Source organism: Muntiacus reevesi, chromosome 10, assembly GCF_963930625.1.
Source record: "Muntiacus reevesi chromosome 10, mMunRee1.1, whole genome shotgun sequence".
In the NCBI taxonomy this organism is placed as follows: domain Eukaryota; kingdom Metazoa; phylum Chordata; class Mammalia; order Artiodactyla; family Cervidae; genus Muntiacus; species Muntiacus reevesi.
The window spans coordinates 57,602,805-57,620,107 of NC_089258.1; the positions used below are offsets into that span (position 1 = coordinate 57,602,805).

General features: G+C 37.8%; 1 protein-coding gene across 10 annotated transcripts in view; it reads right to left on the reverse strand.

Annotated features, from left to right (window-relative positions):
* SORBS2 (sorbin and SH3 domain containing 2) overlaps positions 1 to 17,303 on the reverse strand; it is a 170,911-nt gene that overhangs the window by 66,761 nt on the left and 86,847 nt on the right. For 3 of the 10 annotated variants that reach the window (XM_065947079.1, XM_065947083.1, XM_065947088.1), the window contains 4 exons: positions 12,211 to 12,246; positions 9,043 to 9,181; positions 5,122 to 5,294; positions 50 to 116 (listed from right to left, as the gene is read on the reverse strand). In XM_065947079.1, the coding sequence (XP_065803151.1) occupies positions 50 to 116; positions 5,122 to 5,294; positions 9,043 to 9,181; positions 12,211 to 12,246 (415 nt within the window). Of the gene's footprint in view, positions 1 to 49; positions 117 to 4,323; positions 4,578 to 5,121; positions 5,295 to 9,042; positions 9,182 to 12,210; positions 12,247 to 17,303 lie in introns of those variants that run through there. The other 7 variants (XM_065947084.1, XM_065947085.1, XM_065947089.1 and 4 more) reach the window with 5 other exon arrangements.

The window sequence follows — 17,303 nt, forward strand, 5'->3', positions numbered from 1 at the left end:
ATGTATTCTTCCACCCACAAGGACCTAATCTGAAAACAGAACTACATACCCGGCTTGTGTACCATGTGGATTTGCTTAAACATGGTCTTGTACCAGTCCTTTGGTCTGTCAACTGTCTGTAAAAGAAAATGTCCAAAGGTTACAAAACTGGTCACAAATAGACCTTGTTCTTTCTATATTTTATCTTTTTTCATAGCAGATTCTGTGATACAATTTTCTCTTTATTATTTCATGATGACAACATCACATTATTGACCAGGGGATTTTTGTAGAAACTAACACCTGTGGCTGGTGATTTGTTATGTAAGTGAATATTGAAACACTCAGGTCAATAATGTTCTGGCAACAAAAGATGTATTAATACACCTCTGGTCAATAAGCTGATATCAGTAATTTATCCAGGCATACCCACACTTTGTAAACATATTACCCCTTGTTTGAGTTTAGGCTGAGCTGGAATATTATATGCTATGGGTTTTGTTTTTTTTCCAAGTCACAGCTGTGCCTAGCCCTGGGTAATTGATATTTCCATGAGCTTATTTATATAAAATTCGCTAAACTGAGCAAATTCTGAGAGATAGTGAAGGACAGGGAAGCCTGGTGTGCTGCAGTTCATGGGGTTACAAAGAGTTGGACCCAACTTAGTGACTGAACAACAACAAGAAGTTGAATCAAAGCTATCATTTTGTAATTATAGTTCGTAGTTATGGTTTTTTGTTTCACTCCTTTTGGTGATAATTATCATTATCCATAAAAACTTGTTAGTATACTATTCAATACATTATTTTTAAAATTAACTGGGGAATATTTTAGATGTAAACTGTATTCTGATCATTGGCTTAAATTAAGAGAAATAAAAATTTGATATTTACTAGTCTAAGTTAATAAAATACTGAATATAGTAAATAATTTAGTGTCCTGGAGCAAGTCCAAAAATGTAGCTATTGCTTCAAGACTCCTCTAACATAATAATAAAATGTTGGCAGTATCTGCTGTGCTAAACTGTAAGTTCCTTAAAAGCAGAAGCTTCTTATCCACTCTGCTTTTGACATAATATAAACAGTAGGCTACAGTGGAAAGCTGAGATGAATGTCAGATCAACCTAGATTCAATTCTTAGTTCCTTTAATTACTGTTTAATATTTCCCAGCAATGTGAATCTGGGCGAGTGAGGTAACCTTATAGAGCCTCAGTTTTCTCTAAGATGAAATAATTATATCCACATCATAGAATTGTTTTGGAAAATGAAAGAGACATGTATGCAAAAAGATCTAGAACAGTGGCTAGAATATAAGAAATGTTCCATAAGTCATAACAGTAGAAAGCCTCAAATATTTACAGAATAAAATAATGAATGACCCAGGTTTTTGGATAAAAGTCTGTCTAATAGTATACCTGTAAATGGGTACATATGCCTTATAATCATAATCAAGATTTTGCTTGGCAAGATGTTCACCTCAGCTCTTCCAAGGTTATTCTGGTAAGAAACATGACCGTTCTGTATATGGTAACTAAATATACCATTTTTTTAGATAGTTCTCTTCATATAAAACATTCCCTTAGGACAGCCATAAAAATAGTCGTGTGTTTGTTACATTGAACTTTAGTGTACATTTTATATCCTGATTTTTCTCTCCAGTGTGGTCATTGTATTTTTCTTCTGGAAACTGAGAGTTTGTGCTATATCTAAATTTCTTTTGATAAGAATATCTGATTCTGATAATCACCACAAATATAGAGTAGCATCAGGGGCTACTTAACTTTGTTGGAAATCACTTCTTCATTCATTCTAGGCTCTTTTTACAGTGGAAATAATGGGTGGAGCACTGGCTGACTTTATACTCAAATGGTGGGAGCTGTGGGGGAAGTAGTGATAAAACAAAAGTCTAGCTGTTATTTGCTGGTTTAAACAAAGTAGCTGAACTTGTATTTTTAAGGGACATTTAGTTTCATAAAAGATGGATTTCTTTTTTTATTAAGCTTTAATTCCTTTGTAGTCTTTAGCAATAAAAAATAAGACATAACACTGTGTAAACATGTTTCCCAGCCATACCTGAATGCCACCGATGGCAGTGGGGAAGCTGAATAAGCGAGTTATATCACTGTATATGGCAAGGTATCCTGACAGACGGGATTTTTTTTCCTTCACTTGCCGGAGGGCACATATCAGGCAGGATCTTCGTTCTGCCATCTGCTAGCTTTATATGGTGAGCACTGAGATGCCAGAAAATGCCCAAGTTGGTTGACAAAGAGGAATATGAACCTGGTAAATGGAAACACTTAAACTCTCCATCTCTTTCTCAAAGAAGTCTTCTAAGCATTTAAAGTTCCCTTTATATATGTCCTCATGTAGGTTGTTACAGCAAATATTGAGATTAAGTAAACAGAAGTCTACTTGAATTTGAGAAAGTTTACTTTCTTATGTGTTCTTCAAAATGGTTTTGCCTGGACAGTAGCTATTAGTAAATCACTCTTTGGTTGTTTTCTCTACCTTGGCTGAATAAACCTGAAAATTTACATTCCTGTAGTTTACAAAACATCAGAACTCAACATTGATTTATCAGGCAGAGATTTCCAAAAAGGAAAGAGACACGTATTTTCTACCCACCAGTGTTCATTGTTCTGTTCTGTTTTTTCCCCTTTCCAGCTTTGAAAAGGCTCTGACGGTGTTATATTTGAAGTAGAAGAAAAGAATCTTGTATTTCACTTAACTAGTTGGCCTTAATTACACAGTCTTGTGGGAGCTGGACCCCAGCGGGTTTTGTTGTTGTTGTTAAGGATGGCAGTAAAAGGCTGAAATAGACATCCCAGGTCACATGAGAGAGGGCAGTCTGGGGAGCTGCTCCCCTTCCTGCAAATAGCTCAAAGGTGCGTTTGTTTAACTCCTGGCCTTCTAGAGCTTCTAGGTTACTTTACAAAATTCTGTTTCCTTGGTCTATGGAAATTGAGACAGACAGTGTATATAAAGAGACCTAGCCCAACACCTAGAATGTGTCTAAAATGAGCCTAGAGTCTAAAATGTCTGAGACGGTGAGACTATAAAATGGCACATTGACACAGCACTGCCTTTGGTGTGTACCCTGAGCGGAAAGCCCGTGTGAAGTAATGTAAGTCAGATAATCATTGCTTTCTCTGCAGATGAGAAAGGAAAACAGCCTTGGAGATTCTTGGCCTGCTGTGGCTCCGAGATGGCCTGACTCCACATTTATAAACACAGCTATACTTGGGGATGTGCCGTGCGGGGCTGACAAATAAGAAATGTGAATGAGTCTTCAGACCTGTACCTTTTTTGTAAACTTTGAAACGTCTACAGAGGAGCCTGGCTGTACATAAAAATGCTGGTTCCTTATAAGGAACTTCTGAGTTGCTTATATTTTATTTTCTGTTTTATAGAAGGGAAGCTTGCATCGAATATCTAGTATATGCTTTTGTTTGTGTATATCTACACATGCTTTTCATTTGGCAGTAGATAAAATACTATAAAATTTTTAATTTTTTTGATTTTTCACTAACCATCTCTAACATCTCAGTTTTTTCTTTTTAAAATGTGAAAGCAAGGGCTTGTTATTTAAGAAAATTATATCTAATGCATAAAAACAGTTCTAACTTTGCAGTGTACTGATTAAAAACACACCTAGAGGTCTCAGATAAAATGAGAGAGTCTGTAAGTACACAGAATCAGAAATCTCTAATTTGTGTATCTATTATGTTTCAAGGGTCAGTTTAAAAAAACCAGTGACACTGTATCCCTACTCTATTAGGAAAAATAAATTCCAATTAAAGCATTTGGGGTCAGAACTCTTAAAAAAGAAACATACAACAAAGCGCCACCACCAGAAACATGCAGTCACTGTAAGATTAAAAATGTCAGTCCCGATCCCGAACTTTTCCTGTCACTTAAATATGACAACTATTGGTGCCAACATAGATTTTTTAGGTCTTTAAAATTAGCCACATTCAACATTCCCAGAATCTCATGAGTCTAAAGCCCTAGCAATGACTCTACAGACTTACCTTCTGACTTCCCTAATACAGATGCTTGGAATAATCAATTTTTAACTCTTATCTCAGATGGTGGGATCCATGTAATAAATGCAAATTCAAGGAGAGAAGAACCCCCACCCACCCCCACTCTCTGTCTCCTTTTTGAGCAGATTCCAATTGCCCCCGATCTCTTTTTCTGATCTAATGCCCAGTCTTTTCCTCTCTCTGACCCCCTGAGGTTTGCATTCCAAACCGGCAGCCCTCCGCAACCTCCCAGCCAGGTATGCGGACCCCGTGTACACAGCTGGCGCCACGATCCCTCCCCGCCCCCGAGTTTCACCTGCAGAGGTGCTGCGGCTCTCATCCTGGCGCCCTGTCTTCTTCCCCGCAGGCTAGCACAAACCTCCTCTCCAAGTGGACTGGCTCAGCAAGCAGCTGCCTGCCCGAGCTCAGCCTCTGCCGCTGCTGAACTTTGCCAGAAGGGGCTGCCCCAACACACTGAACAATGATCTGGCAGAGTTTACAGACTGGAGGGAAAAAAAAAAACCCAACCCAAACACTTTCACTGATCGCCCCGGAGAGCTCTCGGCAGGCACAGCCGAGGAGGGACACTCAAATGTGATATGTATTTTCCGCGGACAGCTTTTCCTTTCTCTGACATGAACGCCCTTCCCTCCAATCATCAGGCTTCTCAACTCCCAATCCAGGGCTCCCAATCTCCTGGCGGTAAGGCACGTCGGTCCATCTCCAGACACAAATCACTGGCTTATTCGCAGCGCATGTGAGACTTAAGTGCAGCCAAAGAATTCACATTTAATTCTCCCTTCTCTCTTCTCTCTCTGTTGCCCTAACTCCCCTTGGTAAAAGGTGAAGGCAAACAAAGCTTACTTCTATCATCTCACAGGATCGCAATTTTCATGCTTTTTTAATTGAAATAAGAGAAACAGATTGGGTCATTATCTTCAATGGACAGTTCCTTTTCTCTGCCCACACGCAGCATAATATTCATGAGAATTCAGATGGCACAGTGGGCAATCCTCATTATATAAGAGTGTTGGAATGCACAAAGCCATCGACAATCCATCCTTTGTGGAGGCTTGCACAGCCCCGGAGCAACGCGGGCGCTGGCATTTCCTACCGTTCTGATTGCTGTGGGGATTCCGGATTCATCCACCGGCCCGATCCCTGGGTAGTGGGGTGCCTTGATGACTGTCACTCTCTTCTCCTCCTCGGAGGACCTGTACAGCGGTATGGAGCTGCCCACGCTGCCGTCCAGAGACTGGGCATGCTGGGGATATGCCTCCGAGGAATCTGCGGAGAAGATGTGGTGAAATATATTTGATGCACAAGGAATCAGATTAATGGAGCCTCATATTCATGCCTACTATAATATAGTATAATTATGTGTAATTACATAGCTATATGTGAATAATTATGCATAAATATATAATACAATGGTCTTTGCTGGTGGCTCAGACAGCAAAGAATCTGCCTGCAATGCAGGAGGCCCAGGTTTGATCCCTGGGTTGAGAAAATCCCCTTGAGAAGGGAATTGCAACCCACTACACTATTCTTGCCTGGAAAATCCCATGGACAGAGGAGCCTGGTGGGCTACAGTCCATGGGCTTGCAAAGAGTCAGGCATAACTGAGCAAATAACACAACATGTAATACTACATTTATAAATAAATATAGAGTGTATTTGTATCAGTATATCTTCTAGCTCATTTATCTTAAATTTGAGTCACTCATTGTTAACATGTAGGTATATATTAAACCAGTCTCCTCTGTGCATGGGGATTCTTCAGGCAAGAATACTGGAGTGGGTTGCCATGCATTCCTCCAGGGGATCTTCCCAACCCAGGGATCAAACCCAGGTCTCCTGCTTCGCAGGCAGATTCTTTACCATCTGAGCCACCAGGGAAGCCCAAGAATTTGGAATTCATAGCCTGTCCCTTCTCCAGAGGATCTTCCTGACCCAGGAATAGAACTGGGGTCTCCTGCATTGCAGGCAATTCTTTATCAGCTGAGCTACCAGGGAAGCCCCATATTATATTTATAAATAAATATAGAGTGTATTTCCATCACTATTTCTTCTAACTCATTTATCTTAAATTTGAGCCACTCATTGTTAACATGTAGGTATATACTGCTTGGACCTCTGAAAACAAGATCTTCATCATCCAGTGACAGGGGTTAAGGGGAAGAATAGTATTTGTTGAAAGATCATGTGGCCGTGTGGCCACCACTGTGTTAAGAAAGTGCTTTTGAGATTTTCCTGGTGGGTCCAATGATGACGACTTCCTAATCACATCAGGAAATCTTCACATCCAAACATATACTTGAATGTTAAGGCATATGAGTAAAGAAATGATCATAAGGTATTAGTATTAATTTTTATCTAAGACTCCATGATGGCCTTAATAGCTTTGTTTTTACTTTAAAGAAGCAAAAATCATGACGTCTCACCCTTGGGATGTGAAAGTTGCCATAAGCATACAGTTTGGCTGAGATTTATCACATTCTTATTTTCAAGCCATCTTTGTTAACTTTTGTACTTTTGTAAGAAACAAAGAGGACATAGGTGTACTATATATTCCATTTATAATATACAGGTATTTATGAAAATCTACATTATTATCATTTATTTAGTACAATTGATGATATGACTTTCTGTTTTTCTATAGTAAATTTCAAAATTTTGCTGACCAAGTATGACTCTCAGCCTTGGTTTGCCAGGTCTGTTACTCATGTAAGTTGGGTCTTTTTTTTTTTTTTTTATGTGGATAAGGAAGTCTTTATGTCAGGGTAGCAGTCATTGATTACATATAAGTATAGATACAGATATAGCAGATCTAAAAAAAATCTAAAAAGATACGACTGTGTTTTGTGGCAGAACTTCATAAGATATTTAAAAAATTTGACTCATTATCATAAGGATAAATAAAGATAAGACCTCTTCAAACTAAAATCCATTGTAACATTTATAACTTCTATACTCTGATTATGTTTTGGTTTGCAACAGAAAAGCTTTTTCAATCCACTTCAATTCATGATGAAGGATAAATAAGGCTAAGAATAAAACTGCTTTATGTGCTATCGTATGTAAAAGTAATATCTTTCCCAAGCAACTCCAAAGTAAGATACAAAGTGATATTTGACTCTGATTTTCCATTTAATTATGGAAAGGATTTGAGTGGACAACCACAATGCTAGTATTTCTATCAAATATTTTTTGAGCACTGAGTATGTGCAAAGTCCCAATCTAAACAGTGTTAACTCTGTCTTAATATGTGGTTCATAAGAATCTATGAACTAATAGCTTACATAATACAAATTAGCCTTTTATTTTATTATGCTCTTATATGGTTCACTAACTCTCATTTTCAGTCTTTTTGTCCTCAACTTTGTAAAGTTCCTTTAGGGCAGAATAGTTCTTCTAGGCAGAATTTGTTCAATATTTATCTACAGAATTTCTTTCTGTGTAGTATAGTATATATGTAAAATCGACCCATTGATATGTTCTAATATAAAAATCTGTCCTTTCTCAAGTATTTATATATTTTATTTGTTGGAATGGGAGGACAAAACTGTGTTCATTAAGAGAGGCAAAGAGGACAGTCTAACTTTGATAATAATTATTTGGAAAAATATTATGGCAAGGGTAATTTGTAGAATTTTACTATAGATGTGTGCTCATGCATAGCTCCGTAAAGAATCTAAATATAACAGACTCCTATTATAATACTACACCACAGATTGCTTATATAAGGGCAGTGCTTTGGCACAGAGACGTTCTACTTTCTTATACTCTAAAAGGACATCATTATAAGATTCACAGATGATCCCAGGAGCAGCCTTTGAGAAGGAGCAAGTATATTTAGACTTCTGCTTAATGAGTCTCATGGCTCCATGTAAGTCTTATAATTAGAGAGCTTTTGCTGGCCACAGAAGTTTGAGTTGCATGATCCATAGGCTGGGTGTTCCTGGGTAAATTAATACCCTCATTTTCTTTCAATACACAGTGTCAGGGATGAGAAGCTGCTGTCTACTGTCAATGAAGACATGGGAGTTCAAGCCCTGTCTAGTTCCTTTCTCTTTGCTGCCTGGTGGTGACCAGAGGATTGGTCTCCTGCTTTTCTGAGAGGTAGGTTGAGGTCACGTGGCCCTCTGCCGGTTTCCCTGTTTCCGGCTGTCCTTCAGGCCTTCCAGTTGCTAAGCATGGAACCTTTTTCAGCTTCAATTCAGATGATGGTTTGATTTGGTCAGTTTCCCAATGTTTGGGTTTTTTCTTTACCTTTTTAAAAGCCAAGAAATACTTATTACATTATCTTCTAAATTGTCCTAACACATTTTGCTGCATAAAAATATTTGTAGAATTATATAGCACAGCTTCTTTTCCAGGAGGCTCTAAATGAAATTATGTCTTAAAATTTATGTGGCTGTTCTAATGTTCATTTCTTTTTCTGGAGGAGAGCTCTATCTTTGACTTAATTCACCAAAGATTTAGAAATAACTTCCTATAAAATTCTGGAATCATTTAAAGGAACTCACACCCCTGTCTGATGGTCTTCTGGTCTCGGTTCCAACAGCAGTTTACTACTTTGTGAGGCGCCTGTCCCCTTGTTAGGCTGTTTTAATTGCTAAACCGTTCTGTAATGAAAGCTTTTCCATGAAAGAAAGGGCTGTCTCGAACATAGATGGTATTTGTCCCCCATGGAAACGCACTGCCTCATGGAATGTTCTCCTGGTACATGTGCACTCGCTTCTCCCTAAATGGCCATCTCTTTCTTTCTACGCCATCACCCCAAATATCTAATAGCCTTCTCCACACACACACATAGATGCAGTCATCGTCTTGGAATAGCTGGGTGTCTATTTTCTCCAGTGTTGAATCCTCTGCCTTTAATTCCTCTCCTAGGATAGGCTCCTTAAAAAAGTGGAGTGTTGCATGTTTCTTCCTTTTCCAAAAATTATTTGGATGCTTTATGTATTCATCATGTGGTTTGTACCTGCTATATTGAAACTGTCATGAAAATCATGACTATCAGATGACTTACCAAGTGATCGGCCATGCTGCATGATCATGCTTGAATTGAGTGAGCCTGGTAGCGAGTAAGCAGAAGGGGAAAACGGCCTTTGATAGTAACTCATTGGACTCACAGTGCCTCCAGAGTTTCCATTCACTGTTATCTGGCTCTGAGAAAAGTGCAAAGACATCGTGTTAAAGCACGCATCCCCCTATACGCCTCACTCCTTTAGACAGCAATAAAGACTTCCACTCATATGACAGTGATCAGCTGTCACGTGTTTATTTACTTTGAAACTGATGTCGAGAAGGGCATGGCACTGTTTTTCAGTGTCTTCTCTGTCTTCATTTACTTTGAAAATCACTCCCTTTTTATGGCAGAGACCATAGGAGGTGACGAGGGGAATGGAAGCAGCTGACCACTGGGCACTCTGCCAACAGTGATGTCCAAAGATCTCATAGGAGTCAGTTATACACACGAGGGTGAATCTGTTCTTATGTCATGACTTAAGTAGTCTGAACACTGTCATACTGCTCTGCGTGTGGGATTTGAAATGAATGTTCTTTGACAAGAAGAAAGGGATTGGCTCTCAGGTTTAATCTTGGATGTATATCCTCTAGTGAATCAGTGTTTCCAGGGCAAGGTGACTAACAGGAGAAGGATAATTGTTTGGATTTATATGTCCTGAAGCAGTCTATTCTGGAAGAATTAAATACTTGGCAAAGCATCAGAAAGATGTGTTAAATCTCTGGCTACTTCCTGCTCTCATCTCACTTTTTAGCCCTTTATAGTAATACTAATTTGTTGTTTTGATTGCTTTATATCTGAATATTTTCATATCCCCATTGGTGTTTCAAGATCCCTGTTGGAAATTGTGACATATATGCTTTTCAAACATATTTTTTTTCTGTATAACATGCAACCTGGGGCTAATAGCATAGTAGATACTCAGTAAATACATATTAAAATTGAATTGAATCAGCTCAGTTCAGAGAGGTTGAGCTCACTGCTATTAAGCTTGCCTGTCTGTCCACAATGCAGCACTGGGCATTGGTATAATGCATGCAAATAAGATAAAACGTTAGCAAGAGCACTTAGTTAAAATACTGAATACAGTATACTGCTGAATACAGTACACACACAACACACATATGCATACAGATAAAGAACCATAATTTGTGAACTTAATCTACTTATTTGAAAGCAATTAAACTTTTGTTGTACAGGCCTGAAACATAGGTAGTCAATTAATTTCACATTTCCATGATTTCTCACTTCATAACAGATGTTTTCAAATCATGTAGAATTAATCTAATTTTGTTACTTTCTAGCCATGCCACATCTGTCCTAAAGTCAGTAAGCATTTCATTACAATGAGTGTGCTTAACGATGAAGTACTTCTCTGAGCTGTTACAGAAATTACTCTCATATTATAAGCAACTCTGTCTTGAGGGTCATCTAACTTAGAGCACTGGCCATTCAAATAAGTGTGATGCACAGATCTCCCATAATGCTTCAGAATGCTTATATACCTTTGATGAGTAATTCAATAATATTTTTGCCTCGTGGTTCAAATCCAGTTTTGTTGATCTTTGTAAATATATTTTCAATATTATTATTATAATGTATTTAAATTAACATTAAAGGTAGGAGAACTACAAAACTATCATGTTTTGTAACTAAACTTAGGAAAGCTGCCCTTCCTTCTATTCTTGATGGTTTCAATAACAATGGCTATGGTTTAAAAAAAAAATAAACACTGCAAATAGATTTAGTCTTTCATCATGTTAAATCAATTAGGATTTTACTAATTGAATACTACTATTAGAACTTTAGAATGTATTTTATTGTTATATGACATGATTATTAGGAAAGCCATCTCATGGAGAAAGTATATGCAATTTATGCTGCTTAACAAGCCACTTAAACTCAGAATCTAAAACAATAAACGTTTATTATTGCACTGCAAAGAAAAAAAAGTAAGTTCAGTTACAGTTAGCTCCACAAGGATATATGTATCCCTCTCAGGCATGCATGCAGTATATGTAATTGAAAATCTGCACCATAAAATTTTGAAGCACTTCAGTCATTCATAAATCATTTATTAGGGGCTGCTTGTCAAATAGGCATATGTAAATGATATAAATATGTATGGAAAATATTTATATTTAATCTAAATAGAAGACAAATTATTGCTATATAAAACAATAAATATTCATAAATTTCTATACTGGAATGGCCTGGGAAACTGGTTCCAAAAAATTCATATGGCTGAATTTCTGCAGTGTAGATTAAGATTATTTACATTACTTACTCCTGTTGGACAGATGGGTTAAAAAAATGTAGCTGTTAATGAAGGGGCAGCAAGAATTAATATCATACAGTGAGTAATTATGTATGTGATGAATAAGGAGATATGAACTGCTCACACAGGGCACATTCATATGAATCTCTGAAGTAAATTATTATCTACCAGGATTTAGACTTTGCAATCTAATCATCATAATATTATATGGATATCTAAATTTTTGAGAAACCTTATTAAGGCAAATCACTATACAACTCCCTAGAGCAACACTGTGAATATGTGACTCTAAAATGAATTAAGAGAATATAATTGACTCTTTCAGCCCAAAATGGGCTTATGAGGATGACTCTGATGGAATTTTCCCTAATAGATGATACAGGATTGGTTTAGATGAAATCAACACCTATGCAAATAAAAATGCTCAGGTGCAAAATCAGATGGCAGACAAGAAATTGGTCCTTTTGGCTTTTGGAGATCTGTTTAAAAAATGATGAAGCAAAGGAAAGAGGAGTAATTCCATTCATGATAGCAGGGGTGGTTAAGATGATGCCAGCTGTCATGGCAGACTGCTGGCCCAAGGTTGGGGATGGTGTTTCAGAACGGTCAGTGGTGTCAGAGTCAGCTATCTGCAGTTCATCTGGGGTGGCTGGGAAGGACTCCCTGGAGGAACAGGAGGAGTGCTCGCCCCGGGAGAAGTGCGTTATAAAAACAGTGTGAAAAGGTTGGGGGGTCTTTGCAGGTGTGAAGACCCCAAATCAGTAGATGGTGGCAGGGTGAGTGAGACTGGGCTGGAGCCACTGTCTTGTGAAAAAGAGGTTGGGTTACAAGGTACCCCAGAAGATGGGCATGGAGCAGAGGCTTCTGGTCAGATTTGTCTGTGAAGCATTTACCTCCAACACATTGGCAGTTAAGTTCTGGTTTCCAAGCTGAGTTTGAGGAAAAAATAATGAGAAGAGAGATAAATTATCCAATTAATAAAAACATCTCTTTTTTTTTTTTTTTTGCAATGTGACAGAGAAGGCAAAGCACAGATTTATTTGCAAGCACTTTAAGGAAATATATTTAGAAGGATTAGGTGCCAACGACACAGTAGAGGCAAAGCATGAAAACATGCAGAAAATGAATCCAGTGCTTTATAGAAATAAGAAAGGCCAGTTTTCACACAGCTTTCATTTGGAGTAGCAGTTTATGAGTGTTGGCATAATGGAATTTTTTTCTCCTAATTTTTAGTTTTTGTACTCGTGACAGCAAATTAATACCTGGTTATCCATCGGTTGGCAGAAATAGTTTACCTTCACCAGAAAAATCTTATAGCAATTTTCTCCTACTGCCTCCTTCTTGGAAAGTGTCCCCCAACTATAAATCAGTTTGCCTCGTGTTATGGTGATTTACAGATCTAGAGACTGATCAAACTAAACACAACTAAGTGGAAAGGGAATTTTGTTTCCTTTCCACTCATTGAATCTCTACTTTGATTTCGCTGTAAGATGCTAAAGGAATTGAACTTTAAGGTATCCTAGCAGTGAAAATAGTGGTATCTTTGTGTGAAAATGGAAAAAACAAAAAACAAAAACCAGCCATTGATGATGTTAGAGTACATCTTAGTTGGTTAGAACTACTGTTGGCTTTAAATCTTAGGTAAAGGAGAAAGAAACTGAAGAAGAAAGAGAAGGTTTAATACCTCTAAGGCCATATAACCCAAGAGGCTAAACATGGTGGGAAGGGTGGTCTGTAAAAGGAAGAGAGTGGATGGCCCATTAAAGGTAACTGTTCATCCTAACCTTGTTATCTGACCACATAGGTCAAATATGATGATAAATGTATTCACTCAACATGAGTAAATGAAACTCTGAGCCAAAATATTTTTTCTTACTCCTCACTCTGAAACCCCCATCTCCAGAACAGAGGTTTTTTGAGTGTTTGGTATGGTGCCAGTTGTAACATAGATAGCCAAAGTATTATATTAATACAAGGATGGGGAATACAGTAAACAGAACTGTATAAACTTAAAAATCTTGCCTAGTAAAGATTTAAGTGGTTCTTGGCCAATCATGATGCCCATAACAGTTGATCTCTTGTAGACTGCTGATCTCATAAAAAGTTAAAATTAATTTTCTCTTCAGACTTTTAGTTGAAGAATTTTTTTAAAACCCACTATATAAAATGATCTCTTGGTCATAGATGCCTTGAAAATCTGAGTGCTATTGATCCTTCTTAGGAAAAATGCACAAATTCATAACATTTCATGTCGACTTTAGAAGTTCATGAATACTCAAAAGCACATCTTTAACAGGTTAAGAAACTCCAACCCTGAATAAAAGTCAGATTTTTTCTATTCTAAGCTTGTGTTGTTGTTGTCTAAAGACACTCATTTTACCTCCTTTTCCCATTTAGGTTATTACATAATATTAAGCTGAGTTCCCTGTATATACAGTAGGTCACTCTTGGTTATCTGTTTTAAAAACAGCAGTGTGTACACATCCATCTCAATTTGAAAAAGAATAGATAGGTATGTGCATCACTGAATCGCCTTGCATAACCTGAAACTAACACAGTATTGTTAATCAACTATACACCAATATAAAATTAAACATTTATAAAGCAAAAAAAGACACTCATTTTAAGTGATACTTTTATACTTGTATAGTTTTAAGATCTTTAGGATTAACTGAGAGAAACCTTAAACTAACCCAGAACTTAAAATGTCTTAGAAGGACTGCATCCTTCCTACTAGTAAATTTTTAATCATAAGTTTTAAGACATTTTCATATAATGTAAATGTCTTTAGTCCTATTTATGCTAAGTAAATTTTTTAAAAATTAAATCATTCAAAAAGATTTGAGTAATCTGCATAAAGGAAGTTTTTTTTTTTCCTTTAAAATAAAGAGAAAAATTTAACGATTGTACCCCTCTTGGTACTGGCTTGCTCATTTTCTTTGGATGTGAAACATGATAAAAGCTAAAGCATATCATCTCTAAAACCACGATTCTTATGGGGAATATGATCTGTTTGTTTGTATAGCACTGTATCTAGGAAGGGTCGTTATTCATTGTTCTTCTAAAGAGAGTGTCTACAGAAAACAGAGCTATCTCGCTTTCTGAATTTCTCTCACGAGCAGCTGATATGCTTACAATTTTCACGTGTATGTGTGTGTAGATAACAGTAAAATGCCTCTTGCTGATTCATATCACAGTTAAATTTCCAGGGATAAAACTCAAAAGTTCAACAATCGATTGGGCACCCACACAAAAACTTTGAAATATCTGGGATAAAGATGTAACTTTTCCCTTAGACTAGCTGGAGCTTCTTTAACATAACCCTGATGCCCATGTTAATGAAATACTCTCTTAGACACAGGGGGAGAAAGAATCACAATACAAATGTTTCCCTGAAGAGAACGTAAGCGGAGGAAGATGAAAGTATGAACAGGGGAGGGAAGTGTTTTCTCATTCTGAACTACTTTTAAGTAGGAAAAACTAGTTTAAAACAAGAGCAGATTTTTTTCCCCCTACTGAGTTGGTGGCAGATAGATGACTGCAGAAAATCATCATAGTTGTTTTGTGTCTCTGTCTTTTCATGACCATGTAAGGTTAAAGTGTTTGAATGCAAGTCAGAGGTCACCAATATTTTGTGAGTATCAGTTTGTGGGGGTAACGCCTGATCAACTAATCTCATAACAAACTCACACAGAAGAAGTCATGAAATATTGGTTGGCCATCCTAATAGAATACATGAGTGACTGGGGCTGGTGTTGATGGGATTGGTCTAGGAAGTATAGTCCATATTCTCTACCTTTTCTAGCATCCCACTTTGCTGGCATTTATTCGTTATCAGCCTTCCTTCACATTCTACATCTTGACCCCAGGGAGCCACAGAGATGAGTTCTCTCCGTCTTCTCTATGACACTGAGACAGAGTTCCCTCTGAGTCCCTAACATTTGGGCATCAGCAGCTGTGAAAGTAAAGCTTTGGCAAATGATTGACAACATTATTTCATAATAGATTTGTTATATGTATCATAAAGTCTATTGTCCTGAAGCAAAGGACACAGCAGTAAAAAATGCCAGAGAAAATGTGTGAGGTGTAGATTTTGCTTTCAAAGCTTCTGACTTAGACTTGCACTTATCTGACACTGAGAACAATGCAACATTTTTAGCAACATAGTGACAGAGGGTAACATACCTCATTTTGTGTTCTCTCTATACATAAATTTGTAGGAGGTAAATTATAACATATGCAGCTTATAGCGCAATGTGGTATATTATCAAATATGGAGAGAATGAAAATTCCTAATGGTAGGCTATAGTTTTTTTCTTACACTAATGGTCAGACTTTAATAAAAACAGGAGAAGTATATAAATGAAAGTTCTAGAGCACTAAAGTTTCCTTTTTACTCTCAATAGAGCATTTTTGTTTCTTGGTACTGCTGTTTTCTTGGGAGGATGATTCTTTATAATAGAGCATATATTTGGCTGATTTATGATGTGTAGCTGATAGCTCTTGGCATTTACTGAGACTTTCTTGCAGGAATATGGAATGTGGGTATTTAAAACAAAAGGTCACTGCTGTGAAAGGCCATTACATGGCAAATGAGACTTAAAGTATATCACAATAGGCAAGATGTGGAAACATGTCCAGATCCTCATCAGTGGATGAATGGATAAAGAAAATACAGCATATACAGGCAAGGGAAGATTATTCAGTCTTAAAAAAAGGAAATCCTGTCCCATGAGATAACACAGATGATATCCAAAGGCATTATTCTAAATGAAATAAACCAGTCACAGAAGGAGAAATATTGCATGACTCCACTTTTATGAGGGATCTAAAACAGTCAAGTTCATAGAAGGAGACAGTAGAATGGTAGTTGCCAGGAGCGGGGGAGATACGGAAATGGGAGTTGCTGTTCACAGGACGAGTTTCAGTTATGTGAGATGGTGACGTGATTACAGTCTAGAGATCTGTTGTACAAAACCATGTCTGTAGTCAACGATACTATATTGTATACTTTAAAATGTGTTAAGTGGGTGGATCTCAGTTCAATATTCTTACACAATTAAAACAAGTCAGAACTGCAATGGTTTTATACCACTTTTTGACAAAGTGTTGTAAAACAAACTTCATCCCACCCATTCAAAAAATGTATTGTTGAAAATAATGTATTTCCTTTCCCCAATCAGATGCACAGTTGGAAAAGGGTATTTAAAATAACCACAGTTACTCCATATTGAGGGATTATCATGGCAGTCACTGTACCCAGCTCCTTACAGGCAGTGTCTTATTCAAACCTCCATGCAATAGTATGGGATGAATGCTACATTATTATCCCCATTTTACAGATGAAGTAAGTGAGGCTCAGGGAAGGGTAATCATTTAATGAAAGGTCTAACATTAATAACCCCTTAAGGAGCTGACTGTCCGATTCTTCTCCTCCCAGTCTCTCTCAAACTCACGAGAGAGCATGAGAAAGCCCCCTTCCCCCCTTCTAAGTCAGTGGTGGTTTAGCAGATCTCATGTTACACATGTACCGGCAGCATCAGTTGTGCAGTTAGCCATCTCTTCTTAATGTGCTTTCCCCACTTGGCATTCAGGAGGCCACATCTTCTGGATTTCCTCGTCCCTTAGCAGACACTGCCTTTAGTCCCTCCTAGTTGGTTCCTCCTTTTACTATCAGGACACCCTCGGGCTCAGTCCTTGGGGCTCCTCCTCTCTTTGCAGCCATGCTCTGGTCATCTCATTCAGTCTCATGGCTGCAAAAGCATCTATAAGCCGATGGCTTGTATCTCCAACCCGGGCCTTTCACCAGATCTCTAGACTCCTATATCCAGTTGCATCCTGGACCTGTCCACATGGATGTCTAAAACCCACCTCAAACTTATCAGGTCCCAGATGGAACCTCTGATCTTTCCCCAAACCTGCTCTATCCATGGTTATCCAGTCTCAGGGGACAGAGGGTGGCAAATTCCATCATTTCCCTGTTGCA